At 35.7% G+C, this 27,465-nt stretch overlaps 1 protein-coding gene across 3 annotated transcripts in view; it reads right to left on the bottom strand.

Moving 5' to 3' along the window:
* The window catches only part of LTBP2 (latent transforming growth factor beta binding protein 2), a 134,894-nt gene that overhangs the window by 55,049 nt on the left and 52,380 nt on the right, over window positions 1-27,465 (bottom strand). For all 3 annotated transcript variants that reach the window (XM_039351740.1, XM_039351741.1, XM_039351742.1), the window contains exons 9-14: window positions 19,048-19,122; window positions 11,918-12,040; window positions 10,018-10,182; window positions 8,817-9,050; window positions 7,907-7,926; window positions 6,768-6,807 (exon numbers count right to left, since the gene is read on the bottom strand). In XM_039351740.1, coding sequence (XP_039207674.1) covers window positions 6,768-6,807; window positions 7,907-7,926; window positions 8,817-9,050; window positions 10,018-10,182; window positions 11,918-12,040; window positions 19,048-19,122 — 657 coding nt within the window. The remainder of the gene's footprint in view (window positions 1-6,767; window positions 6,808-7,906; window positions 7,927-8,816; window positions 9,051-10,017; window positions 10,183-11,917; window positions 12,041-19,047; window positions 19,123-27,465) is intronic.

Below are 27,465 nucleotides of genomic sequence, written 5' to 3'. Positions count from 1 at the left end.
TTAGAATAATGATTCTGAGTTGTTAGATTGTTGAAATATGGTATGTAATCTGCTTGGAATACTAATATCCTTTTTCTCCCCTCTTTCTCAATTATCCTGGGATTCGGCATAAAGATCTGTCCATTTTCATTTCTTTCAGTGAAAATAAAAATGCTGCATGATAAGATGGTGCTTAGGGGTAACAATTAGTTTGAAGTGCATTATTTATGATTATCATATTCAATATATATGAGAAACAATGTAAGATTTCATTAGAGTGAAAAAGCTACCAATGCTACAATCAATTTTAATATCACTGATATAAACTATTTTTTTAGATCAGCATCATGAAATTCTATAGTTTGACTGTCTTGTGTGAAATGAAAAATCTCTCTTTACTTACTGCATATTGTAACTGAATTATGACAACCAATTTATTAGAACAGTGGTCAACATACCTGTGAATACTGTTGCTATGTCTTATATCCGCTACAAAGGATATGAGAAACAGGCAAAAACTAGAAACAATCAACTGGACTCTGTAGTCTTATACATATCATTCAGTCCAACTTACTGCTAAATAATTCATATAATAAGTCATCTAATCCAATGCAGCAAATCAACTCAAAACTACTTCTGCAGTAGTAATATGTATAGGATGCAGCAACCTCGCAATGGACCAGCTGGGAATCTTTCAAAAAAGCTTTTGAAAAAAGCACCTCTGATGTTTAAATATCCTTCTGTACTCATAAGACAACTGCAAACCCTTCACTTATATATCCCAAATTAAAATAGCAGTAGAGTAAGCATATTTATCCTGTTGTAAAATTTCAGTACTCCTCTGTAAAGATACCCTCTCACACTACATGGCTCAATTTTGAGGGCTTCAGTGCAATTCATTATTGCTTTAGAGTATCTTCCTTTGCCACCGTAGTAAGCAGAGAGAACTATCTTCTTGGAGACATGAATAAAGTATTAGGTCCAGTTTTAGGCGAATTGTCCCAAAGGCAGAAAGAAAAACTTCCACAAAAGCCTTTCACTATCTGGATGAATGGCAATGTCAGATGCATGGAGAGTACAAAATGTAATGCCTCTTCAAAGGCTGTTGGCATCAATCACTCCAGCAATAAGATGTTCACAACTTCCCAAATCAAGGGAACTATCACCCTTGCCTCACCCCCCCCCCATCCAGCTGACCTATGAGCCAGGATATTTGCCTAACATACTCAGAAAAAGAGAGCATGATCTTAACACTAATCATATACACATTATGTAATATACAATGTTAAATAACATGTATTGATAAAACCTTGAAATACACATGACATACAAATTCATACTGCTTCTGGGGAAGATAGCAGACTGAAGACAGCTCTACAAAAAGCTGAGTTGATCTGACATTTGCAGCCATGAATAGGGAGCCAACGAGTAGACTGGCTCCTTAGACACTCTTGGATAAAGAGGAGTTGCAAGATCATCTAAGCTAGTGTTGGCGAACCTATGGCATGCATGCCAGAGGTGGCACTCAGAGCCTTCTTTGTGGGCATGAATGCCGTTGCCCCCTCAAGGGTCTTGCCCTTGGCCCGCGGGTCGAGCACATTCCCATCGCGCACCTCGGTACCTACCGTGACCGCCAGCTGCTCACACAGGTCCATTAGCCACCGCCCAGAGCTTCAGGCCTGCCCAGCACGAAGAAGGTGAAGCGGTTGGCTAGGAAGCCCCACATAGAAGTGGTAGAGCACTCGCAGGGCCAGCAGGCAAAAAGCCACCCTGAGTGGGGAAAGCTGGATCCCCATCAATGTCATGGCTGCCCAGGCCCAGCAGAGATGGGGGGGAGGCACGCAATGCTAGCTGAGACTGGGGGGCCATGGCATCGAGGGGATCCAGCTTTCCTTGCTCAGGGTGGCCTTTGGCTTGCTGGGCATGGGGATGCTTTACTACCTCTACTCGAGCTTGCTAGCTGGCCGTTTCACCTCTTTTGTGCTGGGTGGGCCAGGCACTCTGGGTGGTGGCGGCAGCCTAATGAACCTGCACAAGCTGCTGGCGGTGCCAGGCTGAGGCAGGGCCAGGGTGCATCGTGTGTGCAAGGGGAACAGACTCCATGCGTGGGCCAAGGGCAAGATCTGCAAGGGGGCCAAGGAGATGACCAGCAGCAACCTGCTCTCCAACTGCAAGCAAAACCAGACAGGACGGACTAGGAGCATCTGGCGGTCTGCATTGTGTGCCTCCCCCCTCTCCTACTCCACCTGCTGCTGGAGTGCTGGCCCAGTATTGGCAGCAGGCTGCAGAGCCGCAGAGTGCGCCAGTCGAGGGGCCGGCAGGCTGTGGCTACTGATGGACGACCACCATGCACTCACTGGCCTCTGTGTGTGGGTGCCAATGGTGTCAGGCAGCAGCCGCCCCAGCCCCTGCCTTGCCTCATCCCACAGGATGAGCCTCCTGCCCACTGCCACACCTGTCAGAGACCCCCTGGATCTCCCCCAACTCTGCCCGGCCCCCACATGCATCCCTCCCACAAACAACATCGAGGTGGCCACACCCACACAGTCTGCTGTGACCATGCCCACCCAGGACACTTCAGTGCTGATGCAACCCTGGCACTTTGCAATAAATAAGTGGGTTTTGGGCTGCAGTTTGGGCACTTGGTCTCTAAAAGGTTTGCCATCACTGATCTAAGCTGTTCTCCTTACATTTATTCTTTGTGAGGAGACTGCAAGACAGCAATTTCCAGTGAGTGGGAGATGAAGGAGACAAGGCAATTTGCTTTGTCAATTACTCCCACCACAAATGGAGCCTTTTTAAAGACAGTAAATTCACATTTCCCTTGAGAACAACTTTCAGAAATTGTCTATTAACTGCTTCAAAAAAGTTACACCCCGTCAAAATGACAAGACCGGGTGAGTGTCTTCAATCCTTACTATAAGAAATTTAAAATAAACCGTGAAAAGCAAGACAACGTTTTTTGCTATAGGAAGTTTTAAATGGATTAAGGGCTCAGAAAACATTAAAATATTGGGTTTTGAACATTAAGACTTTGCAATTAATTTTAAAGAATAAATGCAATTTTGTGGGAAAGAAAAACTAAGTTGGAAACATAACAAAACAGGTAACTTATAATCATGTTCAGATATATGTTTGAGGAACTGCACTGGGATCTGCAGTGGAACCGTTAATGAGTTATGTTAGCTACAGTATGTCTTCTTGGGAGTGGTTTGTTCCCAGAAGATGTTACAGAAAAAGATATGCAATGGAATCTACCAAGAACAATACGGATGAGATTTGAGTAAATATTTGTCATCAATTACCAAAAAATATTGAATGAGGCTTTTAAAATTAAGAAGAAAATAAAAATGATAATCCCAGAGAGAGATTGGAAGAATTCCTTTTTGCTAGATTTATAAAAGAGACTGCTTAAGGTTTTGAAGAAATTCCTAAGAAGGATCAATAACCATCTGAATGGATAAAAAAGCAAGATTGTCTTGTGTAAAGAAGGAACATGAGGTTGGTTTATTTGACCAAGGTTAAATGGGAAATGCTACTATTTGGAGTGGGTTTTTTTTTTTTTGGATTTGCTGATATTTGGACTGGAAAAACATTGTGTGTTAGATATTGTTACATTAATGTGGTGTTTAAGATGTTTTCTCCTTCAGTTACTTTATATATCCTAGTTAGTATGACACAATTTAAACTAACTCGGTATTTCACTATCTTTTTATTTAAGTAAATAAGTTTTTGGCAACTTGTCCTTTTTACAGGAAATATTATCCTTCTTTACTATGTTAAAAAAAATTGTTTGCATTAGAATACTGGGATTACTTTATGGTTGCTAAATATGGATTTGCTTATAGTTAAGATATGAAATGTTTATCTGGATGGTATATTTTGTTATTTAAGGAGGTTCTCTTGGTACTGTTGACATTTGGAATGGAAAAATGTTGTGCATTGGGCTTGTTTATGTGGTGTTTAAGCTTAATTTACATTAGGATATACTTTATGCCTTTTAAATGTTGTTTGGCTTACAGCAAAAGAAAACTGAGAGCCAATTTGGTGTAGTGGTTAAGGTATCAGGCTGGAAACTTGAGACTATGAGTCTTCTTCACCTTAGACAGAAAGCTAGTTGGGTGATCTTGGGCTAGTCACTAGGCGTGACATGATAGCAGTGTTCCAATATCTCAGGGGTTGCCAAAAAGAAGAGGGAGTCAAGCTATTCTCCAAAGTGCCTGAAGGCAGAAGACAAGAAGCAACGGATGTAATGAACCTGGAACTAAGGAGAAACTTCCGGACAGAACTATTAATTAGTAAAACAACCTGTCTTCAGAGGTTGTGAATGCTCCAACACTGGAAATTTTTAAGAAGAGACTGGACAACCATTTGTCTGAAATGGTATAGGGTTTCCTGCCTAAGCAGGGGGTTGGACTAGAAGATCTCCAAGATCCCTTCCAACTATTGTTGTTGTTTCTTAGCCCAAGGAAAAAAGCAATGACAAACCACTTCTGAAAAACCTTGCCAAGAAAATTGCAGGGACTTGTCCAAACAGTCACTGAAATTTGGACACAAGTGAACAGAAGAAAGAAAACATAATATTTTGTTTACAACTAAGAGCTGAGGTGTGGAATATTAAGTTTTATATTTGCTAATTAATGTTATTATTTTAAGATTCTATTTGGACTTTTTGCTGACTCTTTGATTCAGAAAGTCATTATTTATTGGATTTGCCCATAGTTAAGAGATGAGTTATAGGATGAAGAGTTTTATATTTATTAATTAAGAGAAGGTGAAGAAATTATGAAATTGCAGGATCCAATTTGGATCCGTCACTAGGACCAGAGGTTTAGTCTTCCAAACTTTTGGACAAGAATCAAATATAAGTTATTGCAAGATGCCAAGCAAAGAGAGTGTCTGGGTTTACCAGAATTGAAATTGTATTTTGATGCATCCGGTTTGGTTTGGTTAAAAGAGTGGGTGAACCTCCAGAATAAGAGGCTGCTTGATTTGGAAGACTATGAATTAAGGTTTGGATGGCATGGGTATTTATGGTATGATAAAGTTAATATTGATTTTAATAATCATTTTATTAGACATGCTATATTAAGACTTTGGAATAAATATAAAACAAGGTTTTTTTTACGAAACTGCCCCTATGGGTGTCCCCCCAAGAAGCTTTTTTTAGAAAAGAAATGGTGATGAAGCCAGACTGGTGACGTATGGTAAAATAGTATCTTTCAATTCTGGAGACCCCATCCTCAAACCTAGGGAAGAATTAGAATTAGAAGGTAACACTTGTCACTGGTTTACATATCAACAAATGAAGGAAAGATTTAAAATAGACAAAAAAGGCCATGGCTTTGAGTTCGCCAAAAATGAATTGGAAATCCTATTATGCGGTAGTGATGATCATATAACTGCCAAGGTCTATAAAACATTATTAAAATTGAATTTGGAAAATGAACATGTAAAACACTGTATGATCCAGTGGGCAGGGAATTTTGGATATAATATGATGTTTGAACAATGGGAGAATATGTGAATAAAAGGCTTAAAATTCACATTAAATTATAACCTAAAAGAAAATTTTTACAAAATGATGTATCTCTGGTATTTAACATCAGATAAGTTATCTAGAATGTATAAAGGTATTTCAAATTAATGTTGGAAATGTAAATATAAAGAAGTGACTTTTTATCATTTATGGTGGATATGTGATAAGACAAATAAATATTGGCGTAGGATTGATATATTAATGGAGAAAATTCTTAAAGCAAACATAAAGATTAAACCAGAAACTTTCCTTCTGGGCATAATGGAAAGAGAACTGGGAAAAAAAATGGAATTCTGATTTTATATATGGTGACGGCAGTGAGATTGCTCTATGCACAAAAGTCCTACCATGGACGAATGGTTACAAAAGCTGATGGAATTAGCAGAGATGGTCAAGTTGACTGTGCTGATAAAAGAAAAGAACATAAGTACCTTTGTTTCTAATTGGAAACCACTTCTGGACTTTGTGCTTGAGGTGGAAAAAAATGATATCATGATTTTGGGTTTTACCGATTAGACTGATTTGCTGATACAGAATGGCTAGTGGATACTATTATAGAAATGTAAAAAGTTGAGATTTTATTTTAATGTCTGATTTTACTGCAACAAAGTCTGAAGTCAATCTTTTTGTTTCTCCCACCTCTTTCTTCACACCCTTTCTGTTTTCCCTTTTTCTACTGTTGTCCTCTACGATTTGCTTTTGTATTTCACATTTTATGTTATAAATGAATAAAATTAAATAAAATCTGATGACAAACTTTTGGACTGGAGCCCACCTCAGGGAACTTCTCAATATGAGATGTTGTTGGACCAATATTATGTCATTCTTATCATTAGATGGCATCTTTAAACTTCATACTGCATATGTAAATTAGTGTTTTTCAATTATATTTATATGAATAATGTCCATGTAGCAAAATTTACTGATACCACTTTAAGAGTAATCCCGATGGATTTACTTCTGAATAAATACATATGAAATTGTGCTGTAAAAAAGGAATTAAAAAGATAATTCTGTAAAGTTAGACAAAAATAGAGAAGATAAAATATTGTTTATTATCTTCTGCCCAGTAGGTTCAACATTCGCCCTGCTTTTCCACCAGCAATAAATATTCAGCAAATTATAGACTCTATAAATTATAGGTTGTTTTTTTTCTTCACGTATCAAAATAATCAACATAGCCTGACAATTACACTTTTGTCATCTCACTCATAAATACCTATTTCAGCAAATGTACTTTGCAATTTACCTGGATTAGTATCGGTTTCTTGGGTAGCATCATCTGTATCCTATGAACAAAGCATATAAATACAGTGACTGTTCATAAAGTATGAAATACATAGTCAGAGATGAATTCCAAGAAATGTAAGAATTTTCTTCTTTAGCAGTTTCCTTTTAAATATATTGCTGGGTAAGCATATTTTATATGAATAAGTCCAGCGGGATATGAAATGGCATTGTGTGTGTGTGTGTGTGTGTGTGTGTGTGTGTCTGTGTGTGTGTAAGTTAGTAAGAAATTGACCTTTACAATTCTATATTTTCATCAGATTGGGCTATTGGTGCCGCCTACCCAATGACCTTTTTGAGGGTAATGATATTATAAAGGGTACAAATATCTCTCTTCCTCATCATTGGCAAGCTGTAAAAAACAGATGAACAAATTGTTGCTGTTTAGGACTAAGAATCACATGAACATTAGACAGGGCTATTTGATTCATGTTTTTTTATATAGTACATTCCTTTCTGGATGTTTTCTTTTCTTTCTTTTCTGGTTTGCAAAACTTTGTTTTGCATTTATGAACTATTAAAAATTATCCTATTTGAGTAAGACATTATTTTTCGAACTTTCTACTAAAATATAATTTAATTACTCTCTACTCTACACTATATAAATCAATACAGTACTTTTACAAGACTTTTCTATTATTTTTAGGTTGAATATTTCACCTCCATTTGTGTAAAAATATGAATTCATAAGATAATTGTATCTGTCCTCAGTAGAAAATTATATCCTTTCAGATATATATATATATATATATATATATATATATATATATATATATATATATATATATATATATATAAGCATTTCTTTGAAAAGTAAGATTATTTTTTTAAATAGTGCATGCTTTATGCAGATTATCAGCATATAAACAGGAGAACCAGTATAGTATAGTGCTTAAAGTGATAAACTGGACTCAAATTCTAGTCTGCCCTTGGCCCACCACTTGCTCTTAGTTTAATCTACTTCATAGATTGTTACTATGGAGAAAAGTAGGAGCACTGTGTGCACCATCTTGAATTACTGAATGAAAGGAAAGCAGCAAATCTAACAATAAATAAATCATCACCCAAATATATACTTACTAGTAATTTGTTTTAACTCACCTGTTCTTCTGGGGATTCAGCTGTAAAATGATAAAATGTTATTAGAATATAGGATGTTTTTTGCATGCCAAATATATTTGCAAGTGAGAGCTGCTATCCCAGTAGTAATAAACCCATTTCCTATTCTATGTAACTTTTCAGTTTTTGAAGAGTGCTATTATTTCCCCTCAGTTATCTTGTCTATAGGTTAAACATACTCAGATTCTTTAATTGCCCCTTTTAGAGTTTGGTTTCCAGACCAAACTCAGTATTCTGATAGCCCTCCTCTGAACTTGCTCCAATATATCAGATTCTTTCTGAACTATAGTGACCAGAACTGGCCATAGCATTCCAGGTTGGAATTTTGCTAGGCCAAATGGAACAACTACTTCCTATGATCTGAACTTAGTGTTCCCATTAATGTGCTATAAGATAGAATTACCTTTTGGCTAGTGATTCACAAAGCTGGCCCATATTTATTTTGTTGTTGATGACAACATCCAGATCCTTGTACTATTGCCAGATTTCTCTAGCCTATGTGAGTACTTTTTATTTTTCCCACTCAAAAGCAGAAATGTATATACCTTCCTGTTAAATATTTTCCTATTCATTTCCTCCCACTGTTCGATCCAGAATAGATCTTTTTAATCTCCAATCTCTCCTTCAAAGTATTAGCCACATCTCCCAATTTTGTGCCATTATAATCATCATCATCTGATATTCTGTCTGTCTGTAAATATGCATTGTAGTGTGAGTCAGGATGTCATAAATAAAAAAATTAAGTAAAATTTATTTTTGATTAATTAAAGGGCCTTAACTCAAAATAAATTATTCATTGAAATTAGGGCCTGAAATACAGTCATTTGGAAAAGTTCAAATTGAATTGTGTGACATCCTCGGAGTAACCAAAAAATTAATGTGTGATGGTTACCTTTTCTTGCTGGTATGTCAGTTGGGGAAAAAATATCTATAGCACCACCAATCAAGACTTCCTGCACTTCCTTCTGTCTAATTGTCCAGTTAGACATCTGATCACTGTGTCCTCTTTGCTCCTCCGGGCTGAGTGAGGGGAGCTCATCAACTTCTGCTTTCCTCAAAGACATCCGGATGTCTGAGTTAGCGTAAGTGTAGCCATGGCCTGCTGGACAGATTTCCTTAAAAGTTTCTGTATCCAAGAAACCAAGAAAAGTAGCCAGGTACAAGATTTGATTTCAATGATACAAAAAATTTGAAGCTACAAAAAGAATATGAAATGGCTGGGATTTACAATCTCAAATAATCTTATTCAATAGTAGGAAGTGGGTTTTTTTTCAGTTACAGATATAAGATGTGTGGAGACGCATAGCTTCTCTATTAAAGGTGTCTAGCAATCAAAACATTGCAGGAGAACATATTTAGGTTATATGTACTTGGAACCAGAACTGAAAAATGGAAGTCATCAGCAGAAAGAATGTAATGTTTGCAGGATTGGATGCAACCTCCTATTAACTGATACAAGAAACTATGTCTGGTTTTTCAGTGAGAGCAGAAAAGAAAACGTCATGACACAGAAATTCTCATTCTGTTCCTTTCTATGCTGCTTGGAGTCATATTGTAAGCCACTCAGAGTCATTGTATCAGTGAAATGGATGGCATAAAAATTTAATATCAAACAAGCAAACAAATAAAATTGCATAAGGATGAAGAGAACCACAGGAAAGAGGAAACTCTTCCTCTAAGGTAGTGTTTTATGACAGCCCTACCTGTAGCAATATTTTTCTCTCTGTTGGCTACCAGACTAGTGCAGCTACATCTCCTATAATTCCTCATAATGGAGTTTGCTGCCCAAATATATAGAAGGGCATCACTCTATACACTGAGAAGTCATATATCTCTATTTTTCCTACTTTGTCATGTTACAGTAGGTTTTTTAAAGCCCTAAACACCTTTTATGTAATACTGCATATCGTCCCTGACTTGAGGCAAGTTTCTCTGAATGGCAAAAAGCCAAACTTCTATGTGTACCATGCTTCTGAAACCCAGTTTTGGCAGAGAACATGATGGGTATCAAAATATTTAGCACAATCACAGGATTTAACATAACTGGACAAAACTAGAAATAATATGGTTAAACAAGGAAGCCAAAGTCTTACCAGAGCCCAACAATGGGCATATCTCACAGTTTCTCCCCCATCCTTTGCCTACACGACTACAGCAGCAGATTTGTTTGGTGATCCACTGATTAAGTGGCAGCGTACACGTTCCTCTTATCACAGAGCGATAGCACAACCCTTGTTCTGTTGAAACTGCCTTGTCCGCTGAAACAAAATTATGGATTATTTCTTCAGGTAGCAATTTTTGAAAATTCAGATAAAAACATAGAATCTTTGTAATTCAGGATGATCTCTGATGTTAATTTTCCCATGCTTTTAAAAGGTATTTTCTACACATACATGTACCACTTTAGAAACAGTAGTATCTACGTCTGAATAAACAAATTCAGAAAGTTCTTAATGTTCACAAATTTTATTTTCCTATCTTAATGTTCCTACTCAATTACAGTATTTCACCAAAACAAAAAGGGAATGCAAAGAAACGAAGTATAATTTAATGCTGCCATTCATTCCGAAGAAAAATTCATTTAAAATGTTACGTTCATCATGCTGTACTGAACAGTTGAATAGATTAATCTATTTAAGTTGCCAATCTAGACATCTCCTGCTTTAGCATGCTGGCAAACAACTAACTTTATAGATACAGTGTAACAATTATAAGTGAAATAATATAACAGTTTAGGCCTATACGGTATGTTTACAACAAGACTGCATGACTTCAGATTTTAGTTAACAAATCAGTAAGATCTTTCATTGTAAATGAACCGTCACTGCAAAGTTTTCAGTGTATCAAATAATGTCATTTTCAGTGTAAATTTAGCTTATTTAAATTACTAAACTACTGAGTCATTTATCTTAGACTGAAAAATGTTCTGTATTTTCATATGTAATCCACTTTAATAAAGTTTTAATGGGTGGCCCTTTTTAGATGCTCAGTACTATTTTATAATACTTCATGTTTCTTATGTCCTATTATTCATATAATATCACATTTTTATTACTACAAAGACCTACAATAGAGAAGTCTAAAGATTTTTATAACTATGTTATAAATTTATAAATTGCCTCTCCTTTATTACATCAGGCCATCATATTAAATCTGGCATAGAGGGCATGCTGTAAGTACCAAACACCATGGCAGTCTTATATCTAGTGAGTCCCAGGAGCAGACCTTCTCTGCCATGACAACTCCTTATGTAACATTCTCCCTCACCCCCCAAAGTTAGATTAACAATATTGATATATTCATTGTCTCCATGCCCATAGTTTGTATATCTTGCTTTTTAAATATGTTTTGATTTTACTAATTATTTTTAATACTTATTGTATTGTAATTGTTTTTGTTTTATTGTTGTATGTCACAGATTCACTTCTTGTGAGATGGGCAAATCTACACAATAGATAGATGATAGATAGATATAGATAAGATGATAGATAGATAGATAGATAGATAGATAGATAGATAGATAGATAGATAGATAGATAGATAGATATAGATAGATATAGATAGATAGATAGATAGATAGATAGATAGATAGATAGATAGATAGATAGATAGATAGATAATAGATAGATAGATAGATAGATAGATAGATAGATAGATAGATAGATAGATAGATAGACAGACAGAGAGAGTGACAGAGAGACAGAGAGAGATCGGGTACTGATAAATTAGGACTAAAGGAAAAGGACTGAAATCATTTTTAGAATGATATACCACTTGTTCAGACTACTGGAAAGCCTCTATTAATATTGTCATTTCTGCTTAAAGAACAAGGAAAGGCATTTGTAGTCTCGGTCAGTGAGAATAATTACTACATCGTATAATTGTTTAGGATTAAACCTGTTTGCTATTATTCCATTTAAATTTATTGTGACTTAACTTTGAAACGGTAGCAATTTAAAAAGTTTGTCTACAGAAAAACCACTAAAGACTTACAAATACAGTGACTGCGTGATGGGTCCAGCATAGTACCGGGCTTACAAATACAGATGAAGCTGCCTCGGGTGTTCATGCATTCTGCATTTTTACATATGCCTTGAATTATACATTCATTAATATCTATGTAATAAGAAGAAATGAAATTAATCAGACTTCAGTAATCATAAAATCATGGAATTAAAGAATTATATACTTCTAAGGACCATAAGGATCACTTTGCCCAATCCCCTACAATGTGAAAAAAAAACAAACAAAGAAAGCATCCATGAAATATATTTTTTTAAAGTTTTCTTAAAATCTCCAAACCTGAGAAACTATAATCTCCATACATATATTTTCCATGGTTGTACAGATCTCATTATCAGCATATTGTTTCTTTATATCTAAATAAAATCTAGATTAATTAATATGAATGAGTTATATAACCTGACCAATGTCCTAAGATGGCACCTAAAACACTTCCAACAAAAAAGGAAGAAAACCCCATTAGCTCTTCAGCATTTCGCAAACTTCTAAACCTCTAAAAGAAAGTTTATGATAGCAAGAAAGAATGAACAATATAGAATATGCGAATATGTTTCTTATTGGACAAAACAATTTATTCAACAAGAAGATAGATAGGATTCTAGAAACTGCTATTTTGATTACTTGGTTGAATAAATATATTTTTGTACAACTAAAGTAATTGGAAATTGGCAAACAAATTTTAATATAATGATGATGATAATATTCCCCACCTCCAAAGGAACAATACCTCATCATGGTGGAGGGACCTGCATGCTCTACTGATGCTAAGGGCTATGCTGAACAGTGCAAACATATCAGACAGGTCTTAGCTGAAGAGCTAGGCTAAATCTGTTTTTTTTGGGGGGAAACCCATTCAATATGGTGAGAATGCATAATTGAAATTTCATGCCGGATTGACTGTCACCTAGATTAACAAGTTTCATATTGGATGCTCTAGCTCCTCAGAATTTACTGAAAAATATGTGACAGGACTCAGCTCCCTCTGCTAAGCAACCAGGGCTACCAGAAGGTATCAAATACAAAGAATTTGGTCAAAGGGAGAAAAAACTACTCAATTATGTAATGTTTCTACCAACTGAAACCATCAAAACATGAATATAAAAGCAAATGTAACAGCTTTGGAAAGAAGGACATCCAGATTTAAAAATTAGTAAGCAGAGAGTTATGGATCAAAGATGTGTAATTTTAGGGCCCTGTAATCCCTTAATTCAGGATAGAGTTGGAGTGACTGGATGGAGCTGAGCATTTACTGGCCAGATGCCCTTCCTGATGCCACACAGAGTTTGCAGCAGATATTTTTTCCTTCGCACCCTAGTAGAGAAATATCTGCCGTTACCGAGCATTGAAATCAATCTTCTAAATGGGAGGTGAGCATCTTTACCACTAGGCCACCACAGCGCTCTGTTCAGAACTAACAATAATAATACCAATTTGCAGAGTGAGCAGCAAGCAGTAGATGGTGAAGAGAGTATTGATGTTAATGAAGAACAGTGAGAAGAAACTGAAGATGCGAAAGAACTACAAACACTATGGGTTAATCAAGAACTAACTGGGAATATCAAAGACTGAATGAAAGAAGCTGAAAGAATATTTTGCAAAATTGTATCAAATTAACAAAAAACTTTGACTAAAACAGTGAGAAATATTAATGAAGATGTTCAAATTATTTCAACTGAATCATCGGCCCAAACAAATCAGTTGATGTATGCCCTGGTATACGTAACCACTGAACTGCAGCTTAAAATATGAAGCAATGAAATTATTGAGAAACATAATTGGAACATAAATGGAAAATGCAATTGAAATTAAAGATAAAGAAAATTTGCATAAGTTTGAGCAATTTGAAGAATTTGAGGCAAGGAAACTTGAAAAATAAGAAAATCAAAACTAATCTGTGTGTGAAGTACAACCTGGAGAATAAAGGAATTGCAGAAACTTTAGGACAATTGAAAGAAAGTCATGACTATTGCAGAGAAGATCAATTGAGATGACAAGTGAAAATTTAGTTCCAACAGAATTTGCTGTTTAGAGCAAATCAGTATCAGTTATATAAAAATAGGACTGAGCACAAATAATAAAAAGCCAAATGACAAAGAAGACAAAGAGACCCTAAATTTTAGAAACATTTGTGGAAAAACAATAGGAGCCACAATAAGAATGCAACATAAATCAAGCAAGTTTAAAATGCAGTGAAAGTACTTGGTATAAAATCCATTCGGATAACTGAGGAAATAGTATGAAAGTAATCAGAGAAGGTCAAAAGGTGGAATGCTGCTGTAGCAGATGAGCCATGGTTTCTGGTTAAAACCATTGACAAATCTACACTTGAGATTGGAAGACCAGAGGGATAGGGTTTCGGAAGCACCGGAAAATGAAAAATGGAACAACATGAACAATCAGAAGAATACTTCTAATTCAGAAGAAGGAAAATGAGCTTGGAAACTACAGACCCAGTGCTTTTTTTCTAAAAAAAAAAAAAAAAAAGGTGCCGGAACTCACACACGTCATACAACCCGCCTTGCCTACCCTACAAAGTTCCATCCAAAAAAGGTGCCGGAACTCCGTTCTGGGCATTCTATGAGAAAAAAAGCCCTGTACAAACCCATAATCTGTTTGCCAACAACATGCAAGCTGCTTATAAGCATAATTACACATCAAATCTACAGCTACTTGGAAAGAAATGATTTACTCCCTGTAGAACAAAAAAAGGACTTTTGGGGGGGACAAAAGGAACAGAAGAATTAAAAAAATCAAAAAAAGAACAAATTGGCTTATGACTTTGATAAACTATAAAAAGGCATTTCACGTAGCTGGATTGAGAAATGTCTGCAATATTTATATCTGTTATTTCAGAACCAATTTCTCATTTATATTTGGCCCAATCTATGAATCTTTATCCTGTCAATATAACATTTGACTCAAATACAAGGCATACAATTCAGTCTTTAATCTGCTCTCCTAAGGCTGCTTTCTCTCAAAATTTTGTTTTACCCAAACTTCTGATACAATGATTCTTTTGAATATTTGAGGTTTCTGTTGACAACTAATCAAATATACCACAGTACTGCAATATTATACTTGTTATTGGAGGGAAATATTTCAAAGACTATCAAGGGTGGATGATGGGTACAGGAAGAGAACTGTCTATCTAGGAGTCAGCCTGGGAAAACTGTTATCTTCTTTGAGTTAAGGAATGAAATGCTACTGGATAGCAAAGAAAATGAAACAAGTAAATAAATCCTTTTTACTCTATGTGGTCTGGGCTAACACAAAGCTAATTAGGTGGGGTAAATGGATTTATGGGCAAGAAATCAGAGAATTTTAAAAGCTATTTCTAATATAAAAGTGCTGAAATGTAAAACAAATCTGCAGAATTAAATTTTAAAGGACATTGTTCTAAAGATTTGTACTTTTGCAGATAATACACGTGACAATTATAGCGTGTTCTAAAATTGTGACTTAATGTGCTTGTATTAGCAAACGACACAGAGGAAAATATTAACCTTTGATTCAGAGATATATCTTTATTCTGACAATAGTGAAGTTCTTTAAAAGCTCATTCTAACCATCCCAATTAAATCTTTCTCTTCCCCTTTCTATTGGGGATGATCCTCTGGGTTTTTTTCTCTCAATCAAATGGTCTTAATGTTTAGGCATGGTCTTCAAATTGAGATTCTGACCAAGCCAGTCCTACCAGTCATGGACAGAACATTATTTAAAAGTTGCCAGAAAGTTATGTGAATACAAACATTGGAGTTATAGAGTGAGATTCTGAATGTTTAAAAAATTACAATCTTATGTGCATATCCCTATCCATACAAAGTTCGTATTATCTATGAGCCTCTTATATTTTTGATGATCATAGTTTTCTTTTCTGACAAAAACATCTTTTACTCTATCTGAATCTATTTTAGTCTCCTAAACACCTGCTAATAACTCCTGTGCTCAATTTAATTTACATATAGTTCTCAATCCATTTTGGAATCTTCCCAACTCAACCCATCCTAGCCATTTCACGATCAACCTATCTTTGGATATTTTCCTGAATCTAGTAATAAGCCAAGGATAGCTGTCTGTTAAGTGTTAGGAGATTGTTGGCCAAATGCCTTCCAGAAGCCACTTTTCAACATGGATAAACCCTGGCAGGCTTCCTAACAAAGACTGCTTCTGCCATTAAAATTCCCCCAACAGTATTTTTCCAGAGCATTGTAAGAAATTTAAAAGGTAGTTCTGTGACAAAATTACCTAACTCAGGTAGGACATGTGCCAATGCTAGGCTAATAATCCAAGATAAAGCATTTCCATTTTGGTCATGGCTCCCTTCCTATGTAGTAGGCATTTCCTTGTTCTGACAGCAAGAGCAATGCAAGAACTCATGTCGCTGATATAGTCAATATAGAAAGACACACTAGCTGAGGAGTCTGGAAACTGTATTCCCAATACATTTGAAGAACATCAATTTGGAGAAGGCTAACAGCATGCACCATCATAAATTGTTCCTGTACCAAAGCTGTATTACTTCTCTATTCTGAAATAAACCAATCCACTTTTCAAATTGGCTCAGCACCATGTTACAAAGAACAGTTATAACAAATGTTTTAAAAAAGATGCTTTGGACGTGTGCGCTTCTTTGTTGAACAAAATAAGAACTGAAATATACTGCTCAAAAAAATAAAGGGAACACACCCTATAGGATTTCTTATAGGATGTGTTCCGTTTATTTTTTTTAAGCAGTATATATAGATTTGTGCTGAAGGAATCCTGGTCTAACTGTTGCTTCAGATTTATTTTAGTTCAGAATATTTTCTAGGTTAAAAGTTATTTGTCTTGTCAGCAGTGACAGAAGCTACCTCTTTACAGTATACTTTTAGTCATAAAGGGATCAATAACAATAATTTTTATTGATAAATCTAGGAATGAAAACAGTTTTTGCTTCTTAAATTGAGAATTAAGTTAAAATCTTTTCTCAGATCTAATAAGTCTGGGGAAAAGGTTGCCTCTGCTTTAACAGTCTCATTAATTTTAATGAGCTAATTCCATAAAAGCAGATGTTTCTTTTTTTTTCAGGCTCACAGAAAGCCTGAAAGAAGCCAGATGCTGTGCTCTCACTTCAGTGAGATCCAAACTATTTATTCCAAAGCATTTTTGAAACCTGTACAGCTCAATTGTTTAGCCAGTGTAAATATAATTACTGAATTAACATGTACCAGGCCACACTGTGACTGGCATATTTCAAGATTATGTTTTCAAAGTACTTGCTTTATATACTTACAGTAGTAAAGCAAAAGGATGTTTGAACAAATTTGTTGATAAACATCTCTGAATTTTAAAATGGCCATCTGTGCATAGATTAGGCCACAACATCCCACAAATTAAATGTGAGTGCAGCAAAGTATGGTTTCCTCTAATTAGCTTTTTAGTATTGTAATGTTTGCCTCACTCATGCTATAAAAAAATACACTAACTAAAAAAGATACAAAATCCCATCCATTTTACTGTTTGTATTTATCAAATAATAATCTGTCCATGCAGGTTCTTTTGCCCATAGAAAGTTTGTAATTATTTTCATTCATACCATCTACTAACATATGAAGATGTTTGCTTATTTATTTTAATTTAATTAACTGTACATTTAATTTGCTTTTTAAAAAGTAAATTAGTTTGCTTTCATTATTTAAAACATACATCCCTCTGACACAGGCTGCTTTAATGTACATTTTCCCAATGTAAGCACCTTTTAAAAAGTAACTTCCAAGCTTGCAATCATTTTTCAGTAATGCATCTGTTCAGACATATTCTTAATGGATTTTTGTTTAGTTAGTTAGAATTTATTTCATGCTAACAAATGCAGTGTTGTCAAATTCATTGTTATTTTGGTACTGCCTGCATCTGCATTAAAATACAATGGATACTGCACTGAATTTATTAACTTATGGGAAAATATTAGCCAATAGTGGTGTTAAAATGGATCTGACCACATAATAGCAATGCTTTCTTCATCACTTAGATAAACTATTGCAATATGTTCTACTCAGACTACTCAGAAAAAGCACTTGGTACAAAATGCACCTGTCTACATACTGGCAAGCGAGAGCCACTTTAGCCATCTGATATCTGTATTGCAAGCGTCCAGCAGATTCCAGGTATAATTCAAAGTTTTTGACATTTAAAGTCCTATATAGCTTGGCTTCTAGGTATTGTACTTTCAGGATTGTCTTCTCCAAGTGGAACAAACTTAGCTAGTATTCTTTTCCTGACTTGGGCTATTGAATTTAGATCCATAGGCACTTGGAAGTGTGTTTCTTCACAATAGCTTCTATCTTAGGGAATAATCTTGCCCCAGAACTAGACCTGTGCCAACTTTGAAATCTGTTTAAATACTCGGTTTCCAACCTTCTCTTACTTTTACACATATACATATATGCAAAACAAAAAAAAAATGTAGCAGTGTTTGCCTTAGGTTATAGAAAACAACATTTATTTAAAATATTTACAAGAAATATTATACTTAGAATACATCCTGTTGTTATATTATTAATTACAACTTATCAAACAGCAGAGATATTTGTTTATCATTATGTATATTTCACAGTCAAAATGTTGGAAGAATTTGCATCTCTTGGAAGACAGCATTGGTTTTATCAATAAACCAAGACCAGCTTTCATGCTGAATGAGTCATTGATGTCAAGGCAGGGAGATTCAAAGTTGTCAAATATCAATTGTAAGACATTGATTTAACTATAGTAGATATTTCCATTCTTGTAACGAAGGAAACTACAGTGGAGGACATATATAGAGAGAGTAACAGTAATCTTGGCACAAATTCTTCATTGTTACCTCAGCAAAGCCTCAGCAAGTCATACCACTTGACCAGTCTTGCCAAGCAGGAAAAGCTAAATGGCACCAGGATAGGTTAGTATGTACTGTATGAACTCTAAGGCTAGGGAAGAAGGAAAAGAACAGGAAGAAGGCAATGGACACACTTCCAAAGCACAGCCAAAAAGGGAATTTCATGGTTGAGTCTGGGTAATTATTTGCAGTTGAGGATATTTTTATCTTTACCTAAATAAAAGAAGAATAGAAAGAAGTTGCTGCCTACCTTGACAGTGACTCTGATTCAGTTTCTTGTATCCTTGTGGGCATTCAATATGTCCATTTTCTACTGTTGAGTAAGCTAAATGAAGAGAAAGCAAAATTGCATCATGAATGGACCTTTCAGATTCCCCTTTTCACTTCTTATTTTTCTAATGGGATACTCAATGGTATTATGTTATGTTGTGCTATATTATATTGTTTTTATATCTCACCTTTCCTGGGAAAACTCAGAGCATATATATGAAAACTTCGCCTCATTTTACACCCTTTCCCTAGTGACAATCCTGTGAGGTATGTTGGTATAAAAAGAATAAATGACCAAAAATAATCCAGACAGCTCTGCAGTCAAATTGATCTAACCAATCTAATTTTAACAATGTTTACCACTGTACTATGTTAGTTTGCTCCTATGCATGCATAAACATGCATCCTTCTTTTCCAGAGAATTTGTGTATAATCCACTTCATCATTTACAAGTAATTAGGTACTCAAGGCACTTCCAATCTGCAAAGTGGACTGATCCAACCCTGAAAAAAATTGTTTCCTCCACAATCTGCTAATCCAGACATTCAGACGATTGTTCATTGATTTTCAAAAGAAAATTCTTCTTTTAGACTGGAAAGCAGTACTAAGTGCTCTAGAAAAAAGATATAATGAAGGTTTCAATGAATGGAAGTTATTCAGAACGTACTGTGTTTGGATTCTTGGTATACATGGTGGATTTTTTTCAGGATTGGTTTTATTTGTTGGTTCCTGAAATATTGTAACTCAGGCAGCAATTTCATTGCATTGATATCACATTATCAACTCTTTATAGTATAATATCCCTGAAAAAATCATTATTCCTCCTTTTGTCCCACCTACTTCACCAATTATTACTGTAAATATTCTGTCTCGTCAGATGGCACTATTGCATGATACCTGCAATACCATTTATCATAACCAATATCATTGCCGTCATCTTATTATTACAACCAAACATAGGAAAAGTCATATATTAGAAACAGACTATGTGGGAAATTAAGGGAGATGACTTTCATTGAGATATGCAAGGGGAGTATAGCACACTCAGACTTACAACAGTCTGCTATTATAGCCAACCTCAATAAAAATAGTTTTAGCCTTCCTGTTCTGGTCCACCTAACAAGGCTGACATTACGATTGTTTAGCATATTCCACTACCTATTTTCCTTAAACAACTACCAGAAAATGAGATATGACTATAACAATTTACAGAGTAAATATTTGCCAGTGCATTTCTCCTTCAACATTACCTCACCAAAGTGCCCAGCTTTATTTTGTCAGGATGAACTTCAAATATAATTTAGAGCAGCTATATATATAGTAGCTCCAACAACTATAAAGCAAAAGTATTAGTACTGTACAACTTTATACAGGTTTTTTAAAAAAGAAACTGAGCAAATGGATCAGTTAAAAGTGTCACTAATTTTATATTTTAAGGTATTTATTGCCATTGAACACACCATTGTGCACTTCTAATCTAGAGCAATATTCAAATTTTACCTTACCATGGAACTATTTCCTTCCTTAAACATATCAATTACTCAGAGCTAGTTCAGACAGAGTAAAGCCACTAAAATCATGTCAGAGTAAATCCCTGGGTGTTAAAATTCTACTTAATGGCACATAATCAATCATCTGCTGGAGTGGTTCTCAACATGGATGTGAATTAGGAAGGAAAACTAAGTCACTTAAAGACAATAAGTCAGATGCTCTGACAAATATAGCCAGTGACCGGACTCATTGATGCAGCCAAAGGAATTAGCTTACAGAATTTTTATTCTGTATGTGTCTGCTTATAATTTTCTTCAGAAAGAGAAAATGTGGTTTAGACTAACAGGCAGCTAAAAGATCCCTGCTTGGAAGAAAGTGGAGTATCAGAATTGCCTGAAGATTTGGCTAAAAAGATGTCATCTTCCATGTCTTGATCTACTGTCAGAATTCAATTTGTTTTAAATGCCAATGATATGCAGGTGGCCAAAGACTATGTCTCCTAATGTTTTTGGACAACATTCTATTTCCCCCATATCAATTCAGTGTCTTGTTATTCTGTTACATCTGCAAGCAAACAGCATGTCCTGACAGTTTTTCTTAGATAAAAGACCTGTCATACTATTGGGAGATCAGATGCATGTATGCCCCTAGAATAAAGATATTTTTTTTCTGAACCATAAATAGGAGACATGTTTTATCACAATGGATAATCAAAATGTTAAAATATTAACATTTTTTTAAAAAAAATATTATTCACTGGAAAGTATATCATATTGGCAGTGGTGGGATTCAAATATGTGAACAACTGGTTCTCTGTGTGGATGCCGCTTCCAGAAGTCCATTCCGGCTTGGGCAACAAAAAATTAACTACTGGTTCTGCTGAAGTGGTGCGAACCAGCTGAATCCCATCACTGCATATTAGGTTTCAAGCTTCCATAAACATTTTTTAGACAATTGCACTCATCACTTACCTAGAATATTAAGTTAATGAATTTGTTTTCTTCTTTTTTAATGGTTCTTTCTTTCATCTACTGACATTTACAATGATTACAACAATCCTTTCCTTAGACTGTTCAGAGTCATTCTTTTTTACTTCCCCCAAACTGTCATGTGAATTATTTCAGATAATTAATGATCCTGCCTCGCAGGTAACAATTTGATGCTTTTTCTCTCGCTTTCTTTTTCCTTTGCATGAGCAATTGCAATGGAAGTTCTGAGTCTAAAGCAGGATCCTGCTTGGAATTTTTATGTGAATCCATTGTAAAAACAAACAATCATAAAAACATCTCTGTTTTAAAATATGAAACATTAAATAATAGAATATTATGTCAGCTTTGCAAATTTGTTGATCCTCTTGAGCCTCTCATTCATTGAAAAAAAAAAACCAAGGGCTCTTATTTTGTAAAAGTGCAAAATAAGATATTTGTATCACAGATACCTAGATCCAAAGCTAAATCACTTAAAGAAACTTCACAGAAAAAAAATCTTTCCATTCCTGATACTATCCCCAGAAGCTTAGCAAACTCTTGTGAACAACATAACAGGTACACTATATGGCAGAACCAAAGTTCCCTGGAGAACTCTTGATTAAAAATAGAGAATTTGGGGACATTCATTGGACACGCAGCAGATCCCAAAAAGTCTTCCCAGGTTGTTCAGGAGCATCTGGATACAATTGCCAGGGACACTGATGGTCATAGAATGAAGGAAGGAGTGGGAGACCTTCTTTTGGTGAATTCTGAACAGTTAAATTTTCCTAGGGCAAATTCTTAGGGAAGCCATCTGCAGATTATCTGAAAATACACTAACTGTACTTTTATTCAAACTCTAAACTGAGTATAAAGATTTTTTTTCTGCCAATTTTCAAAGAATCTAAGATGTTGCTTGAATGTCTGTCACTCCTCTGGATCCTTCAGTATGTCAAGTTCTCAGTCAAAAGGATTGGTTTGCAAACACATTTGTTACTAGCCATACTTTTTGATATGTAATGTATTAGGCTATATATCTATTACAATGCTTCAAGTACTTTATATCACTAAATGCAGCTGCATATAAAAGAATGTGGCATGAGGGCTAAAAGAAGCCTGAACAGATTTACTGATATGAATCATGAGTACCTACAAACACTACACAGATTTACAAAGCTGCATGTTGAAGTAGCTATATGCTTGAGATCGATTTATCAGATGAGGTCCAACATGGCTGCTTAGGGGATTATTTATCACCACTTGCCCACCAGTTCCACCACTCCCACTCCACCCATGCTACGGCAACCCCCCCCTTTAACAAATAGTATACAAAGCACATGAGGATAATGCTTTTTCTCTTTTCCTGGATGAAGCCTCATTTGAATGACTTTCAGTCATTCAGTTGAACATTTTAGCAAAAAAAGTGCCATGCTCATGCATTAAAGTACATTAAATAAATGTTAAAAGAATCCCTGCTTTAAATTCACAACAGATTTAAAACTGTTTGAATACCTAGTAACTTCATGAAAGATGGTTATGTGAATATTTGGAGAAATAGAAGTTGGGATGGATTCTTTTAGAGTAGACCCATCAGTATAATTCTTTTTCAGCGTATACTGTATAAGTTTCTTATTACATAATATCAAGAGCACCCTCAAAACATTCTCAAGTATTTATTATTTATTTGTTTGTTTATGAGACTTATATACCGCTTTAAGTGCAAGCACTCTCTAAGCGGTGTACACCAGTAAGCAATGTATATATATATTTACATTGCCCCCAACAATCTGGGTCCTCATTTTACCTACCCCGGAAGGATGGAAGGCTGAGTCAACCTTAAGCCGGTGAGATTTGAACTGCTGACCTGCTGAACACAGTCAGCTAAAGTGGCCTGCAGTCTGCACTCTAACTGCTGCGCCACCTCGGCTCTGGAATTCCACCTGGAATAAGTTCAATTGTTTCATTCAAACAATTACACAACTGAGAATCTACTTAAGCAATTAGAATTGCTTGGTTACTCTTTTATAGAATAAAGAATAATTAGTGTAATACTTCCAACTGCACTTCACTAGTAAAGACTCATAAGTTAAAGAAAGTCAATACAATAGCTGCACATTAAATACAGAGACTTTGCTAACCCTTTGTTTATAGTAGTAAAGTCTCTTTCAAACCTTTAGGGATTTCTCCAATCATGCTGGAATTTTACTTGATGAAAAAGCTCCTATACATGCATTTTTAATGAAATGCTCTACATAAATTCCATTTCCATGAAATCAACTCTTTTTCTCATTTAAATGTGTCTTTCAAAATACTCAGCTTGAGTACCCAGCCTCTGGGGTGCCACTATGACATTCGTTGGAAGCATTTCTTTCAGAGGCTTCAATAACTATTTTCATGTCTTTATTAGAGTTATTTTATTATTATTTTTTCATAGGTGGGCAAGGATTTGGGATTTCATAATATTTTCCACTCAACCACAAAGTTTGGCATGACCATGTAATAGTGTTCAGCATTTCTCAATGATTCTGGCCTTATCTGGGCAACCTGCCAGCTTTTTGCCAACTCAGATTAACTCAGTGGGAGGTTCATTCATAGAATGCATTGAATGCCCTCTTCAAAACTATCCATTCCAATAGATAGTATTTTTTTCTGTTTGAAAAAAGGAAACACTTGAAAAAGCTGGAAAAAATTATTTATACTTTGTCTGAAAATCTTCAAAAAGTCTAATAAAATTGACTAAAGTAATAGGAAGGCAAATAAGAAGTTTATGGCATGCATGAATGTTGAAATCATAGGTAAACAATGCAGCACTCCCAAATCATTGCTGAATTTTTGCAGTGAAATGATATGACTCAGTCAGCAGTGTGTTTTTCAGCCCTTGGATAATTTTAAGATAGGAATGGGAAAAGTTTGCTTCCATAAAATATTGTGCCCCCACTCATATCTTCTGTCCTGCCCAAAGCCAAAAGAAATGGGGGGGGGGAATCAGCCTTACTCCTTCTGGTCATAGCATAGTACCACCAGATGGATTCCTGTGCTCTCAAGAAGATTGAGAGGTGTCGTGCCCCTCAAATTTTCAAATGTTGCCTAGCCTACTTTCAATAGTTTCTAAGTCTGGAGGAATGTTGTGGCAGCGATCGCCAACTGACATTCTAAAACCTAGAGCCATTAATGATAGCAAGTTTCACAGGTATTTGTCAACCATGATGCTGTTGAAATCATGCCATGATTTGTCCATTGAGGTTCTTTGTCTTTTCCAGAGATGTCTCTTAAGGGGGTTTCATAACTCCTGAAGGAACTGGCTCATGACCTGGGGGTTCTCCTGAATTCATAGTTCCTGCTACATCAACAGGTGAAGGCCTGGCCAGAGGAATCTTTCCCAGCTTGGTTGGCATGACAGTTGTGACTTTAGTTGGGATGGAAAGATCTTGCTTGGCTTATGCACTTGTTAGATTACTGCCACACACTCTACATGAAACAGCTTTTGAAGATCACTCAGAAGCTATAATTGGTTCAGAGTGCAATAGTCCATGTGCTGACTGGTGTTTGTTGGTGGGAGCACATTGCACCAATATTCTGGTCCCTGCACTGGTTGGCAACAGCCTTCTGGATGCAATTTAAAATGCTGTTATTTGCCTATAAAGCCTTATATGGCTTGGTACCTAGTTTTCTACAGGACTGTATTTTCCCATTGGAATCAGTCAAACCAGTTTGATTTGATAAAGATAAACTACAAGGAGTGTTCCACTTTAGGCAGGTGACAGGAGTTCAAGCACTGCTATGCAATGATCCTATTGGTTCTTTAGAATGGGCATCTGGTAGATTTCCAGCTGGCTTTCTCTCTAATTGCCTTCCAGATGAGCCTCAAGACAGTTTTCCAGAAGGCATTTGGCCCTTGACCCCATCTTAGTTTGGTTATACTTCGGTTTGGTTAATTTAACTATTCTGTGCTTTTCATAGGTTCAAAGTTTATGGTTCTTTCTTTTGTGTATCTTATGTTTATTATATATTGTTTCATAAGTATCTTATATGTATACTGCTAGAAGTCCTTAAGGATTCAGTATCTGTAAACAGGGCTTTTTTTCTCATAGAACGCCCAGAACGGAGGTCCGGCACCTTTTTTGGATGGAACCTTGTAGGGTAGGCAAGGCGGGTTTTATGACGTGTGTGAGTTCCGTCACCTCTTTTTTTTTTTAGAAAAAAAGCACTATCTATAAATATAATTCATTAATAAATAATAAGGATAGCCATGCTCCATCTGACTGCATATAACCTCTTTCAATTTGGCCAAAGTTGTTTGGCTCTTCTGTTCATTGTTGTCCTTTCTAGAACATTTTGGGTAACTGAAAAGTCAGCCTTTCTGATACTGTACAATAAAAATGATGCAAAAATTAAACCTGTTAAGTAGTTATCAACACAGCCAAAATAATTATCCTTCCTGCTTTGGTCAAAATTGTAGTATCAAAGTTTATGTTTTCAGATCTAATTTCAGGAATATAGTTGATACCATAAAACTCATTAGGCTGCGTGATATCTGTCTGTCTTTCTGTCTATGTATCCCTATCCCTATTCCTATCCCTATCCCTATCTATCCCTATCCATCTTTATCATAAACAGTTGACAAGGGCATTTAATTTAACTTAGACATAACCTTCTCATTTGCCTGTAATATATTCTCAGTTGACACAATTAGAGAAGCAATACAGTCCCTCAAAAATGAGCATCATTACAAAACATCCCTGGCTATTGTGACTCTTGGCATATGAAATACAATAATAAAATACGAAGAGCAGTGCCTGATCTCAGAGACATAGCTTATATCTGTTTTAAATCATTAAATGGGCATCTTCTGTGCTAGGATCCTTTTATTGTCTACAAAAGGCAGAAGTCTCCCATCCATAACTATGGCCATTCCACTTTCTATGGTGTGGATCAAAGAGAGGATTGGATACTCGTATCAACCACCTGTTACAATCCTTCCCCCCAAATCTGACAAAATAAAAACTTTTTTGCATATATAACAATCCTAATCAGTCTGTCTTTCCATTTATTTTTTATTACAATTCTATGCTGCCCATCTCACCAAGGTGACATTTACCAGTTGAGCTAAGTAATAGTCCATCTGGAAGGCCATGCTTCTTTGAGAATAACTAAACTATCCCCTGAAATTGTTTTACATCAGGAAAAGAAAACACAGAACCAGATTTCTATGTCTTTGGAATGGGATCTAGACTCACTCGCGCCAATTGTTTGATGTATTGCTATTTCCAAAGTCTCTGCCAAGAGTTCATCTAAAGCAGGCCTATAATGCATAAAGGCTGAGTATGCAACCTTATAAGCTAATCTGTAGTCACATTTCTTAAAATGATGAGCACGTTTTTACAGTTTTCTCTTGACTAATGCTCTTGAATCAGAAAAATTGTGATTAGCTGTGGATTTTATGGAGGTGGTATGGAAAGATTCTTGAAAGCTCTGAGCCAAGAACTAAGTCACCTAAATTAAGACTGTACTTCAGCAAGCATCAGAAAAACGAATACATAGCATATTATTTGTCTGGACTAAGAGAAAACATTAAATTCAAACAAGAATCAGTGTCCTAAAAGCATCCAGATTGCCAACTTCCTTTATCAAATGGGTTTACATTATGCATCACACTCTAATTTCATCAATGCCCTTTTCAATAGATAATTCATAGTACAAATGATCTAGTAGAGCAGGGGTGTCAAACTGCCGGCCTGCGGGCCAGATGCATCACACAGAAGCCGTGCCCACCCTATTGCCAGCAATGGCAAAACTGTCCCAATACATTGTGCAATGTCACGTGACCTCGCGAGTTTGACATGTCTATTTAAAGACTAGAGTAGCCTTACCCAAAAAATGCCCTCCAGATGTTCTAGATTATATGTTGGCTGGCAATTGTGGGAATTTTATTTCAGCAC

Source organism: Crotalus tigris, unplaced genomic scaffold (genome assembly GCF_016545835.1).
Source record: "Crotalus tigris isolate CLP2741 ecotype Arizona unplaced genomic scaffold, ASM1654583v1 scf7180000018371.15429387391:27106975, whole genome shotgun sequence".
Taxonomy (NCBI): Eukaryota; Metazoa; Chordata; class Lepidosauria; order Squamata; family Viperidae; genus Crotalus; species Crotalus tigris.
The sequence above is the reverse complement of the archived record's forward strand: the minus strand, read 5'-3'. Positions and strand labels throughout refer to the sequence as shown.